The following is a 13,620-nucleotide window of genomic DNA, read 5'->3' as shown; positions in this document are numbered from 1 at the left end:
TGGGAGGCCCTATCTTGCTAACGCGTCAATTCCACACAGTGGCCAGTTTTGCTCAGTAAGCATCTGCTGAGTGATGACTGCCCACTGAGTTGGACTCTGGGGCACATGAGCAGGAATCAGACAGAAACTGTACCCCAGGAGCTTAATCTGAAAAACCAGTCTAGCTCAGATATATTTTGGGGGCATTTACCCTATATGGTGGTATGGGGAGGGGGGATGATATTTTTAATGAGATAATTTCTTCTAAATGTATTTTAGCTGCTTTAACTAGAAAGCTTTAAATCAATATGAAGGTGAAAAACGTATTCTGTAGAGCTATGTAAAGATGAAGACACACAGAATCCCAAACTCTTGAGATTTAAAGGGCTCTTTGGTTTTAACTATGTAAATAAGAGCTCATCTCACAGTGGACGCATATCTCTGTCTAGGTCTGGCTACACATGGCTGCACAAATGCAACAGGGCTGTCCCTTCACATGCTTCCTTTTGCAAGCGATCTCCAGAGGCCAGGCAGGCAAGGGTATGAGGCCTTTCCCCGTCCACTCTGAGTGTGGTCTGCCAACTCCCACAAAGAAGCCTCACAGGAGGGCTATCTCTGCATGCACCCTGTGTCACCACTAAGTTTTCTTCTGTCCTTATACTATACAAGGTAGTGACAGAGTTTTCTAGGCAATTCTTCATTCAAATTCAGAGCTGAAGTGAAGCATCTTATTGGTGGCCTTATGTGTACACAACGGTGTTTAAAGGGCTCAAAATTCAGAACCCTCAAAAGAAACACTGATTTTTAAAAAATCTAGTGAATTATTTAGTGCCCTCCCAAGAATCTATATTGTAATCTAAGGGTTCCTTCACTACTCCTAGCATTTTGGAAGCTTAAAGAGAGCATCTGAAGATTCAGAATAAGCCCCACTTTCAGTCATTCCCTGAACACACACTTGTGGAACAACAGAGACTCAAAGTTGCAGTGCTACTGTCTGAGACAACGGAAAGCCTGACAGCAGTTAGTGTGAATCTCTGTACCAGGAGTACAGTTCAGGACCCTAAAGCCCAGCTTCAGAAAGGCATCCGTGCACATTTCATACTGGGATCCTCTCCTACCTTTTCTAGGTGATCCCAACAATCTAGAAAATCAATGACTTCTGTGGACTTTACAATGGAGTCTGCCTTTAGAGCTGCCACACATGCAGCCCATGATGCTGGTACCTCACCTGGTGCAGTCCCACTCTCGCTCTGCAGCAGGGTTCCTGACACTTGTGCGTTGTTTGGGTTTGCTCCAGGTGCTGTGCAGGGAGGAGGCCCCGCCCCGCCCCCAAGGAGCATGCAGGACGGTGGAGGGGGCTGTCCACGTTTCAGTAACACTTTGTGGTCCTGCTGGCAACGGAATCGCGGTGGCACCTCCCGAGGCATGTAGCGGGCGGCGCTTGGCGGTTGTCCGTTCGGCACTGCCACCCTTTTGGCATTGTTGCCACCATTGACTGGTGGCGATGGAGAGCTGCCAATCGGGCTGGCGGCCGTTGGTTGGCTTAAACTTGGTTTCGTCACTTCGGGCACTGAAAGAGAGGGGTTGGGGAGTCTTTGAGATCAAATACATTTTTCTAGAAATTGTTTTTAAAAAGTTTACATGAGACCAATTCTAATAAGACAATTCTTTCACTCTACTCTCTAGGGACACAATCTTTCCAAATTCCTTTGGACATCTTCAGTTGACTGAGGACAGGGTTAGGGAGTGATTCAAAGATTCAAAGACAGCAAGAAAAAGAAAGTCAGCAAGATCATAGAGTTATGTCCCACTGATCAAGGGGAGAAGGAATTATTCACCCCACTAAACGAGCAGCAGAATTAATTCCCACAAGGGTTACCAGTAGGTCCATGGCAAAGTCTTGGTAAAGCCTCAGGCCTCTTCGCTCAAGGGCTCCACCCCTTCACCCACACTTGAAGTCCCTAGACTGGAGCTAAGCACACTCCATCTATGCTTCTGCAACATGCTGTCCGTCTTTCTCCGCCATTAAATTTACCAGATTATAGCGAAAGCGTCCAGGGACAGCCCCTCTCTCCAACTGGCCCCAATTCCCTCAAGGCTGGAACCATCATTCATCTTCTGTTCCTTAGGGCCCGGCATAGAGTAGATCCCTATGGGGATCTCAGGCCTGGAGAACCGCAAAGCTCCACTTGGCTTTGGGTCCTACAGCTACCTGAACTCAAAGTCTTGCTCGGCATTCTATGTATTAGAAATGACATAAATCTTTTAGTTTTTGCCCCTAAATTTTTACTCCAATTAATACAAAAATTTCAAAATGTAGCTAATTTTCCTATTTACTCTACATAATACAACTTTTACCCTAGAGGCAGCATGGGAACATGAAGGGCAACCACAGAGCCGCACTCTGTGGGGCCCTTTAGCTGCCCTCCAGCCCATTGTGGTTCCCTATCAATCTGCACCTCCTCTTTCATCCTCAAAAAAGACCACCATCCTTTCCCAGAAAATCTGCCAGTAAACAGAAACTGGCTGGGCGTGGTGGTGCATGCCTATAATCCCAGCACTCAGGAGGCTGAGGCCAGAGGATCACTGTGAGTGAAAGACCAGCCTGGGCTACAAAATAAGCTCCAGGCCAGCCTGAACTGCATTTTGATACAGACCTTGTATCAAAAAAAAAGAAAAAAAAAAAAAAAAGCAGGGTGTGGTGGCACATGCCTGTAATCCCAGCACTTGGGAGGCTGAGGCAGGATGATTGTTGAGCCAGCCTGAACTGCACAGTGAGACCCTGTCTCGGAAAAAAAAAAGAAAGGACAAAACAGAGGCTGGCAGTATTACAAAATAATCTGAGGCCTAAATCCCTGCCACCCAGAGTAATGCTGAGGCCAGCTATAGCAGCAGGACTGCGTTGACTGCTGAAATGATGCTTGGCCAGCATGTTGCCATTTAACCAGCTCCTTTATGAGGAGAAAGATACATCAACAGAAATCAGGGGCCCAATCTATTCTACCACAGACCACTAGCAAATACTGAGTGACAGGAGAAAAGAATAGATACATGAGGCAAGATCCAGGCAACCTCTTTGTTTACCCTTAGCCAACCGCAAGGCTAAGGGTACTTGCTTCTCAGTCTGGAAGGGGTGGGAGGTCAGGGGAATTGTAATCTGATGAGCAGAACAAACATGGGGTTTAAGAAAGTAAGTCGGCTACAGTCTAATATTAATATACTAGCCTCCGTAGGACCTACAGCAGCTGATGGACAAATAACATGTAAATGAATGAAACTTATTTAAGATTACTTTCTGATCTGTTTCTGGAAGATTCCACATGGCACTGCCAATGCCCTTTTTTCTTATTATGAGAATACGTAAGAAGCTGGCAACAGCTGGGTGGATTCTTCCCAATTTATTTTTAGGATGGAAGGAGTAATGTTTCTATGAACTTGCCCTTCTATAAAAGGGCTCGAATCTTCACTTTACATTAACTAGGCTCGCTATATGCTTTAACTCATTTTTCTAAAAGGAAAAAAGAAAGGAAGGAAGGAAGGCATGTAGGCAGGCAGGCAGGCAGGCAGGCAGGTTTAAACTGCTAAGGGCCAAACATCAGTTTGACTAAATTTACAATTATCCATGGCACTGTTTCAACCACACGAATCTATGGGCATCGTATACTGTATAGGATTCCTTGCACAAGCTCCTCGAGGCACTTTCCCACCATCATACGACACACAGAATGGATTAAAAGTAATGAAATCCTTAAAAATGGAAGCATGCACTGGGTATGGTGGTGCACACTTGAAACCCCAGCATTCTAGGAGGTAGAGTCAGGAGGACTGCAGGTTTGAGCTCAGTAGGCCCTGCCCTGGGTTTAATGAAAAGAAAAAAGAGGGGCTGGGGATTTAGCTCAGCGGCAAAAGCGCCTGCCTGGCAAGCGCAAGGTCGTGAGTTCGGTTCCCAGTACCGGAGAAAAACCAAAAAAAAAAAAAAAAAAAGAAAGGAAAAAAGGGGTGGGGGTTGATATCAACCATTTCCTTGTAGTACAGTGCTGTCTGGGAGATGAATGATTTAAAAAATTCTAGGACACAGTCAGAACACCCTACAGGACCATGTGAGCCATAGGCTAATGTGTTTCAGGACCTGAATGGATCCTGGATTCTCATTCTGATTTCTTTCACTACATTTATCAGTTAATTCAAGAGTTTTTTTTGGTGTGTGTAGATACCAGGAATTAAACTCAGGACCTCACACTTGCCAGGCACTGTGCCACTGAGCTATATCCCTGGCTCTCAAGAACTTTAAACATTTAAAAGTCAATCAAAATTCTTGACATTTATTGAAGAGCAATGCAGCTGTTAGCACTGATCCAACCTGATTCCCTAAGTCTAAAATTAAGACATCAGAATAAGTGTTAAAAAAAAAACAAACCAACTCAGTGTGCACAGTATACCTCGAAAGGCTCCAGAATGTCAAGATGGCAACAGAAGAGAGAAATTATCATTATGTGCGCAAGTGTTACTTTGCAGGCCTTTGCTTTTCCACATCTTAACAATTTGCAGGTGAATTTCTAAAGATGAGCTGCTCAAAATGAGGTCACAGTCTCTTATTTTCCAGAGGAAAAGTCTGCAGCTTTAAATGTGGTCTTGGTTTCACAGGGAAATACAAATGTTGGAGGAAAATACTGGGTGTCCTATTTTCCAGCTTCTACTCAACTTACTTTTAAAACCCATTACGCTGTATACACTAATGACTGACACCTCCCCCTTTCTCGTGCTCTTTATCTTACCCTATTCCACCTTACAGTCTGAACTTCTAACTGCCCCTTTCCTGACAAACACCAGTGAGAATCTTTCAGATAAAAGTATTCTTTAAGAAATTTCTGAAAAAGGCAAACTTCTCAATTTTTTTTTAGTAGACATGCATAATGAACCCAACAACTGCACAGGACCAACACAAAATTACTATTTCCTTTAACTCTACTGATGGAACAATAGTAACAAAAAATCACCTGGAGATGTTTCTTAAAGTACAGTTAAAATACAAACCAAGTCCAGGGCAGATACTATTTCAGGCTGATGAATTTAACAACTTAAGCCCATTGACCAATAATGAGTGACTGGCGGTGCTGAACAACGCTCTATGATCTCTATGTGCTGTCTCTCTTTACCATCCACACACTCCTCCTCTCCAAGGAACCCTGGCATCTGCCCTCTACATTCCCCTTTTATTAAGTCGCTAGTGGTCTTCACTGCCAGGCTAAGGGGCACTCGCTGGACCTTTGCTTCTTCAACTTGTCTGCAGCTTCTGCCAGTACTGGTCAGTCCCTCCCTCTCTGTGTGAGACCCGCTCCGGCTACTCTTCAGCTCTTCCTCTCTCTTCCTTTGTGGGCTTCTCATACTCTGGATCAGGGCTCAGCAAGTTTTCTGTAAAGGGCCAGATAGTAAATATTTAGGCTTTACTGGCCTTAAGATCTTTGTTGCAATAACTCAACCCTGCACTTATAGGGTGAAAGCATCCATGGACAATGTGTACACAAACAGTGTGGCTGTGTTCCAATAAAATTTTATTTATTATGACAGTGAAACATGAACTTTACTACCATTTTCACCTGTCATGAGCTATTGTTCTTTTTTCCCAAAAACTGAAACATAAAAGAATATTCTTAGCTCACAAGCAGTACAAAAACCAGGCGGGTAATCAGATTTGGGCCATATTGGCAGTCCCTGCTTTTGACTCTTTTCTTGATCATATTTGCAAAATGAAGGCAGAAATTGGCTATGACCTGTGTCTTTAAAAAAAAAAAAAAATCTAGCTATGCATGGTGACAGGTACCAGTATTCCAATTACTCAGGAGGCTGAGGCAGGAAGACAGTGAATTTGAGGCTGTCTTGGACAACGTATCAAGGCTTTCTCTCAAAAAGATAAAAACCAAAACAACAACAACAACAACAACAAAACCCAGGGTGGTTATGCATAACAAAATAATAAACAATATGAAGGTGGGCCTGCAACCTTCCCACAGTTATCTTACTTTAGCATAAACTTGCTTATGCTGAAGCTTTAACTAGCAGTTGTGTGATTCACCATCTCCAATGCAGATCTCTTTAACCCTTCTGCTGAAATTTGCTTCGCAGCTCCAAATCCTTAGCATAATGCATGAAGTCCTGCCTCAGCTGGTGCTCAGGTTAGCCCCCACATGCACGGGAGCCCCTCTCCTGGAACGACTCTTAACTGGGTCAAGTCCTTGTCACTTCCCCTCTGGACTAGGTTTGTGCTCACCTGTCTGAGCACTTGGCTTAGGGCACCTTACGTTCATTCACTCTCAGACGCAGCCAGCTGTTTCTGAGCAAGTGTTGCCCACCCAGACCAGAACATGCAGACATTTCTACAGGGAGGAGCTGCAACTAACTGCAATTAACCCTTCCGGTATTAGTAAACTGAGCAAACTCAAGGTAATCCCAGCCACCACCACATACTGACCGCAACATGCCTCTGAAGTAAGCTCAGAAGACAGAACCGCAGCCAATGGACTGCACTGGTTCACAATGCCTGGTGTGCTGATGGGAAGTGCTATCCTTCAGGTGGCTGCCACTGGGACAATAGGACAATGTTATGACTTACTAATCTGAACCACAACAGCTAACAATTTTAACTTACATTGAGCTGGAAACTTTGCCCCATCGCTTTGACTCACCGTTGCCACTGTGGGTCAGAATAAGTCTTGCTGAACAAAATTTATGACAGATATTTACTATGAAAATGTAAAATGTCAGACACCAGAGCCTTGAAAAATTTTAAGAACAATACCTTAGGCTCCCAAGGTAGGAAGCCTGGATGCTTTACCTTCCCTGGGGTGACAAATTTCAAGACCACCCTGGCCCAAACTTCATGTGGTCTATGAGGTTGCTCTCTCTTCCCTTCCATAGTGTGGTGTCCATTACAGGAACTGTAATTTCTACCCTGGACACTGCTTCATTCAGTGAAGCAGGCTTAAAGACATATTCATTTTTATGAACTGGTCACTTCATACTGATGACTCCTATTAAGCCAACCATCCCCCTAACCAGTATCTTTTGGTAAGGCTAACCTGCTATGTATGACCAAATACATGGTCTATGCATTTCAACTCTTTTAACTCTAATCTTATTCTTTATCCCTGTTAAATTTCAACTTGTTAAATCTAATTTATTACATCAATTCTTTAAAACTCTTGATTCTAATATGGAACAGGAGGATCTGAGTTTTTGCCTAAAGCGTTTTCAATTCTCTGCTACATGGATAACAGGCCCAGCTCCAGTACATGCCATCACAGAACCTCCACCTGAAATCCCTGTCCTATTTGCCCCAGAATTCTCACCACTACTCTTTTTCAATGATGGAAGATGAAGGAAGAATAGATGATCAAACTATTTTTCTCTCTGAAATATGGAAAAAGCTTTCTTCAGCCTCTGTACAACCCAAGACTTGGGCACTAGCACAGTCTTCTTTTTCTTACAGGGTCTGTTGGGGAAAGAGGGGTAGGTTCAGAGTTAAGGGGAGAACACTCGAAGAAGATACCACTCTGGGTAGAGAAATAGGACCCAGAAAAATGTTTGCTGAGGAAGGAAAGGAACAACACAGACGAAGTGGCAAAACAAAAAAGAGAAAACCCAGAAAGGCCAAGGCCTCCTCCTTCTTACAGTCTAACAAATTTCAGGGACAATTTTTATTGTTACTTCTGGTTTCCTCCCTGGTTCTAACAATTACATTCTTTAGGAGACCTGAAACAGGCTCTCAGCCCACTTTATGATTATTTGACTTTATGATTGATGGGGTGGGAGACAAGAACTTGGGGACTGTGAAGCTGTATTCCATCTACGGCAGGCATGAAAAAGACCCTAAATGGAAAGGAAATTTGGTAGTGAGTAGAAGGGAAGTTTGATTTATTTATTTATTTATTTGGTACTGGCAATTGAACTCAGGACCTTGCATTTGCCAGGCAGGCACTGTGCCACTGAGCTATATTTAAGACTTTGGCAGAAGAAAGAGGAATGTGTTTTAGAACAGATCTATCACCAAAAACCAAAAAATTAAACCCGCCCACTTAAGAAAGAATGCCTAATAGATTTCCAACAGAAATACCACCTATCCTACAGAGCAACTTGACTCTTCAGTACAACTACAACTTGGTCTCATGAGCGGTAGATTTTTGGCCAGGTGTAGGAACTCGACCACCATGTTTCAGCAACCACAGAACCTGAGCTATCCAGGAAAATATCAATTTTCCCAGCCACTGTCTCCTTAAATCATCAAAGTAAGTCCTGTAATACCAACTCTGTACCAATACAAATAGCCCTGTTACCACGGTAAAAGTAGAGTCTATATTTCAATCATGTACTTTACAAATGCAATTCAAAAAGAAAGCCTACTTTGGGCTTGGAACTACTGAATGAACAAGGGGAAAACACTATTTTCTCTAACTAATTAAGATAATTATAACTAACAGTGGTTTCTCTGTTTACTTTCTAAGTTACTATAAAATTCTAAGCTACATTCTTTAAACTTTTTTGGGGGGCGGGTACTGGGAATTGAACTCAGGACCTTGTGCTTGCCAAGTAGGCATCTGTGCCTCTGTGCTAGATCCCTAGCCCACTTCTTTAAACTTTTGTTATTTTGGTGGTGCTGGAGATTGAACCTAGAGTCTTCACACAGAGTTACATTATTAGCTCTTTTTATTTTGAGATATGGTCTTGCTGAGTGTCCCAGGCTGGGTTTCAACTGGCAATCCTGCTTCAGCCTCTCCAGTAGCTGGGATTAGAGGTATGTAGTATCAGACCCAGTTTGAAATGTCTTTTTTTTTTTATGTATGTGTTACTGAGGATGAAACCCAGTACTAGTGAGCTACATCCCAGCCCCTTTTATTTTCTGGGACAGTTGCTAAATTGCCCAGGTAGGACTTGAACTTGTGATCCTCCTGCCTCAGACACCCAGAATACTGGGATGACAAGTGTGTGCCACCATGGCCAGCTTTGAAATGTCTTTTGATTAAAAATACATTAATGTCTACTTGTCTGAGAATGTTTATCTAAGTTCCCTAAGAAACTAGCACTATCTTGTATTAGCCCTTCCATCACATTGTGGCATTCTTTGGCCCGGCAGTTCAACAAAACAAAGCAAGGAAGAAACCAATCACTAGAAGGCCTCTCATCAGGCCTGGACCTCCCCCATCACCCTTACTCTCCCTCAAGTTTATCAGTCACACCCAGGGCAGTGGCCTTTCTGTTCCAGGGTCACCTGTGAAGCTTTTCAAAATACATTTTTTAGGGACCATAGCTTGGGACTGTGAAGGTCTAGGCTCTTATTTTAATACATGCCTAATTTACATCCACATATGCTGGTGTGTGTGTGTGTGTGTGTGTGTGTGTGTGTGTGTGTATGTATTTGTCTGCAACAGGAGCTATCTCAAAGAACAGCTGAGTTCCCCATTCTGAAGGGGAACGGATCAAAAGTGTGACCAACAACAGGTAAAACTATGTAATCAAAAGTAATAGGAGAGGGGACAGGAAACGATCAAAATACGATTTTATATATATATATATATATACACATACACACACATATATATCAAATTCCCATGACAAATTATTATATTTCATAAACATGTACCATATTAATAAAAGTTCATAGAGAAAGAACTGAAAAGACATACACCCTTAGGTTGAAAATAACCTGAGGGTCACATACTTCTGTTTGCTCATGTCACACTATTTAACATGTCACACAGAATTAACCTACTCAAAATGTATTATCTTTTTAAAAAGCATAATCTAGCTCTAGCTCACAAGACGGTGTGAACTCTCTAATGTGACATTTCAGTTTCAGACCTATACAGTCCCTGAATCCAGATGGTTAACACACTGCCATTCCCATCTAAAATGAGAAGCTGATGTTTTATAATTGTTCTACAAAAACTCTTGAAAAGCTTCAGTTCAAAATCATGACTCATATACTTTTAAAACAAAGTATTTACTTTCTGCCTCTTAACAAATTTAAGGCCAACTAAAAACACTAACACAAGTACTTTTCATTTATCATTACTGCTTTTCAGTGACTGCAAACAACCCACCTTAATTACCCTACACCTACTCTTTTGAGTAGATTGGAGGCTGAGTCAGCAACAGTGTGAAATCTAAACAAAAGAGGTTCTTAGGAGGGAGAAAAAACCTTACCTTTGGTTTTTTGTTCCGTGACCTGCAAAACAAACGGACATAAGTAAATGAGATTTGCTTTTTAATTCAGTACTACATTGTAAGATTAATTTTGATAAATCAAGTAATTCAAGCTGTAAGAAATGCTGTTTGCCATTTTGATTGGTGTGACTACAGAAAATCAAATGGATGTGGCCACAGAGACCAAAAGATAACACCCCTGAATGTGGACTCAACTAACTTTTAATCTCAAATCTTAAAAATCAAAACCTCAGGGACTCACCGGGTATGGTGGCACACCCCTATAATCCTAGCACTCAGGAGGCTGAGGCAGGAGGATCACTGCAAGTTTGAGACTGAACTTGTGAGCTAAAGGCCTGCCCGAACTGCACAGCAAAACCCTGTCTCAAAAAGACCAAACAAACAAACGACCAAACAAACAAACCCAGACCAAACCAAAACAAAAAAACCCCTCAGGGACCCATCATGAGAAGCCTCAGAGATGGAGACAGAAAAGCAAGGTTCAAAACCAAGTCTTCCTGGCTTGTTTTCCAGCCACTTCCTGGCTGTGTGATCTCAGTTTTCTACCTATCTGTTGAATGGAAATAATAATAGTATCTCTCAGCATTAAATAAGATATCCTATGTCGATGCTCAATACATGTCTGATGTTATTATCAAAGTTTATATAAAATAGCATAAAGTATAGTATATGTGTATTTTGAACAAATACTGCTTTGCTGAAAGTATTTTATAGAACAGTGGAGTACTACTCTGCCATAAAGGATAAACTCAAGACATTTCTAGGTAAATGGATGTGGCCTGAGACCATATGCAAGTGAAATAATCAGACAGGGTCACATAGTTCTGTTTGCTCATGTCACACTATTTAACATGTCACACAGAATTAACCTACTCAAAATGTATTATCTTTTTAAAAAGCATAATCTAGGCTCTAGCTCACATGATGGTGTGAACTCTTTTTTTTTTTTTTTTGGTTTTTCTCCGGTACCGGGAACCGAACTCACGACCTTGCGCTTGCCAGGCTGAACTCTCTAGATGTGACATTCCAGTTTCAGACTAAATCAGTGAAGTAAATCAGTGTGTAAATACTGCATCATTTCTCTGGTGTCAGAAACTGAAAGTGTAAATGAGAACCAAACTGAAATGTATGTATTGTGAAATACGAAGAAAATGTTCAAATGGGGAGGGGAACAAGGTCAAGAGGAGGGGTAAAGGAGGGAAAAATTTTTTTAAAAAGAAGGAGAAAATGGAAATGAAGCTTTTGTAAATGGAGAGGGGAGGATGGGTGGAAGGGAGGGTAGGGAAATAGGAAAAAAAAAAAGTTATATCATATACAATACAAATTCTCTGATGAATATGATTATGTATTTCTAAAATGTACCAATAAAAATCTGATTTTAAAAGTATTTTATACAGTAATTAAGACATCTATGGAAGTGATTGACATAAAAGCTTGGACAGCTAAGTGTACGAACAGGTTTTGGACAGTATGGAAGTGATGTTTGGAAGTTATATGAAAAACTGCTTCTGATATTATTAAGGAGGTAAAATAAAAAAGGGCACCTAATTATACATATCTTGTAATATAAAAACAAAACCACAGAAGGTCATGCATAAGAAACACATCCAATAGGAAATATGCCAGAATTCCAGGCATGGTTACATTACATTTTCAAGACCATGGGTGATTCTGACCCACTTTTCCCAACTATTAATCTTCTAAAGCACTTTGATTTGTTTATCTGGTTCTCATAATATGAATTATTAGAAAATGAATATTGCAATCTTTTGACAAAAGAGATTTGGTTATTTGTAGCTGGTGATCACACTGGGTCACTGCTGTGGGGGTCATTCAAATAGTTATTTTTGAAAGGTCCATCCTGTAGCTAATGAGCCCATCCCAAAAAGGATCCCAGCATACCTCTACCAGACCATGAATCTGAGCTAAACAATTTACTCCTAGGATCTCTTGGAGTGCTTCTTACATTCTTGTGTTAGACAAGCTGATTTTACTGTATCGAATTTTTAGAACACAGTGTCTTAAAAATGAATGTTTCTCTCAGTGGTAACTGCTACAGAGCTCACTTCTACTGAAAATTTCCTTGTACAATTTCTCTATAATCCTCACTTATCCAAGAACTTACATCCATGCACCAATTCCTTAAGTCAATTCAGGTTTTACAGCACCATAAATACTTCTTAGAATGCCATTCTGAAGATCAGTTACACAGAAGTCAGAGCTTTCCCAGTTGTGAGCAATAGACCTAAATAATGTCAAATATGTCTTATAATGTGGATTCTGTTAAATGAGCCAACCCCCAGATGGTAAAAAGCTGGACAGCCAAAGCGTGTGTTCTGCCAGCACTATACAATGCTCCTTCAGTGGCCTGAGCATTATGAATGAACGGAGGCCTTCTTAACACCTCTCTCATGAATGGGAATCTAACATGGTTTACTCAGGGATGGCTGTCTGGAAAATGCAAACAGCCACAACCATTGAACACAGTGGAAAAAGCTCATGTTTAAGTTCAGTGTAGAAGTACTTTTAGCCAGAAGTCCATGCTTTAAGAAAATCATATTGCCACCTTCATTTTTTCCCCCCCATGGTGAGGGGACCGAAGCCCAGGACTTACACAGGCTAGGCAAATGCTCTACCACCCAGCACATCCTTAGCCCATGATCATTCATTCTTGATGGTTCATTTATTTATTAAACAAACATTTTCTGAGTGATTACTGGACATCAGGCACCGCCCTAGCTACTGGCAACACAAATATGAACGAAACTTCCGGCAACTTACAGGGAGTCTAAAGCAGAAAACAGACACAAAGATAAAGCAATGGGGTACACAGCATGAAGGACTGAAGGACCTGGAAGCACTCAGAAAAGCTCCACAGACGTGTGCTGATTGACTGACTAATAGAACCTCTGGCCCCTTCTCAACAGTTCTTTGCTCCATAGCACATTTTATGCCTCCTAGTTGTCCTTACAATAAGGTTGGAAACCACTAAGACTATCACATGGTCAGCTTTGTGCTTTCTCCTTAAAACTGCTAACCTGGAATTTAATTCTGAAATCATGCAACAGCTCAGTATAATAAAATGCTACCAAAGGCCATGTGTCAGCCTGTGTCACCGTCGATTCTGTGTCATCTGATCTAGAACAATTCTGAACAAAAATGATGGCACCTCCATTGGTAATAAATAACTACATCAAAATTTTACAGAAATTTGTCTCTGCCATGACTTCTTAATCAGTTTTCAATGCAGATGTAAGCACATAGAGAGGGCTGCCCCTTGCACATCCTCTGAATAAATAATCCCAATTCACTCACACTCTTGTGCAAATGAGAGTTGATAATGCTGCCTTTCTCAATATTGTTTACTGCTGCTCTCACAGGGTCTGCCCCATTTTAACACCCACGTGATGACCACAAGGTCAG

At 41.6% G+C, this 13,620-nt stretch overlaps 1 protein-coding gene across 4 annotated transcripts in view; it reads right to left on the bottom strand.

Annotated features, from left to right (window-relative positions):
- Positions 1–13,620, bottom strand: part of Tnrc6b (trinucleotide repeat containing 6B) — a 240,254-nt gene that overhangs the window by 59,701 nt on the left and 166,933 nt on the right. For all 4 annotated transcript variants that reach the window (XM_005379308.2, XM_013511418.1, XM_013511420.1 and 1 more), the window contains 2 exons: positions 10,177–10,198; positions 1,208–1,549 (listed from right to left, as the gene is read on the bottom strand). In XM_005379308.2, the coding sequence (XP_005379365.1) occupies positions 1,208–1,549; positions 10,177–10,198 (364 nt within the window). The remainder of the gene's footprint in view (positions 1–1,207; positions 1,550–10,176; positions 10,199–13,620) is intronic.

Source organism: Chinchilla lanigera, unplaced genomic scaffold (assembly GCF_000276665.1).
Source record: "Chinchilla lanigera isolate Chin_1 unplaced genomic scaffold, ChiLan1.0 scaffold00012, whole genome shotgun sequence".
Taxonomy (NCBI): domain Eukaryota; kingdom Metazoa; phylum Chordata; class Mammalia; order Rodentia; family Chinchillidae; genus Chinchilla; species Chinchilla lanigera.
This window is presented reverse-complemented; position numbering and strand designations above follow the sequence as displayed.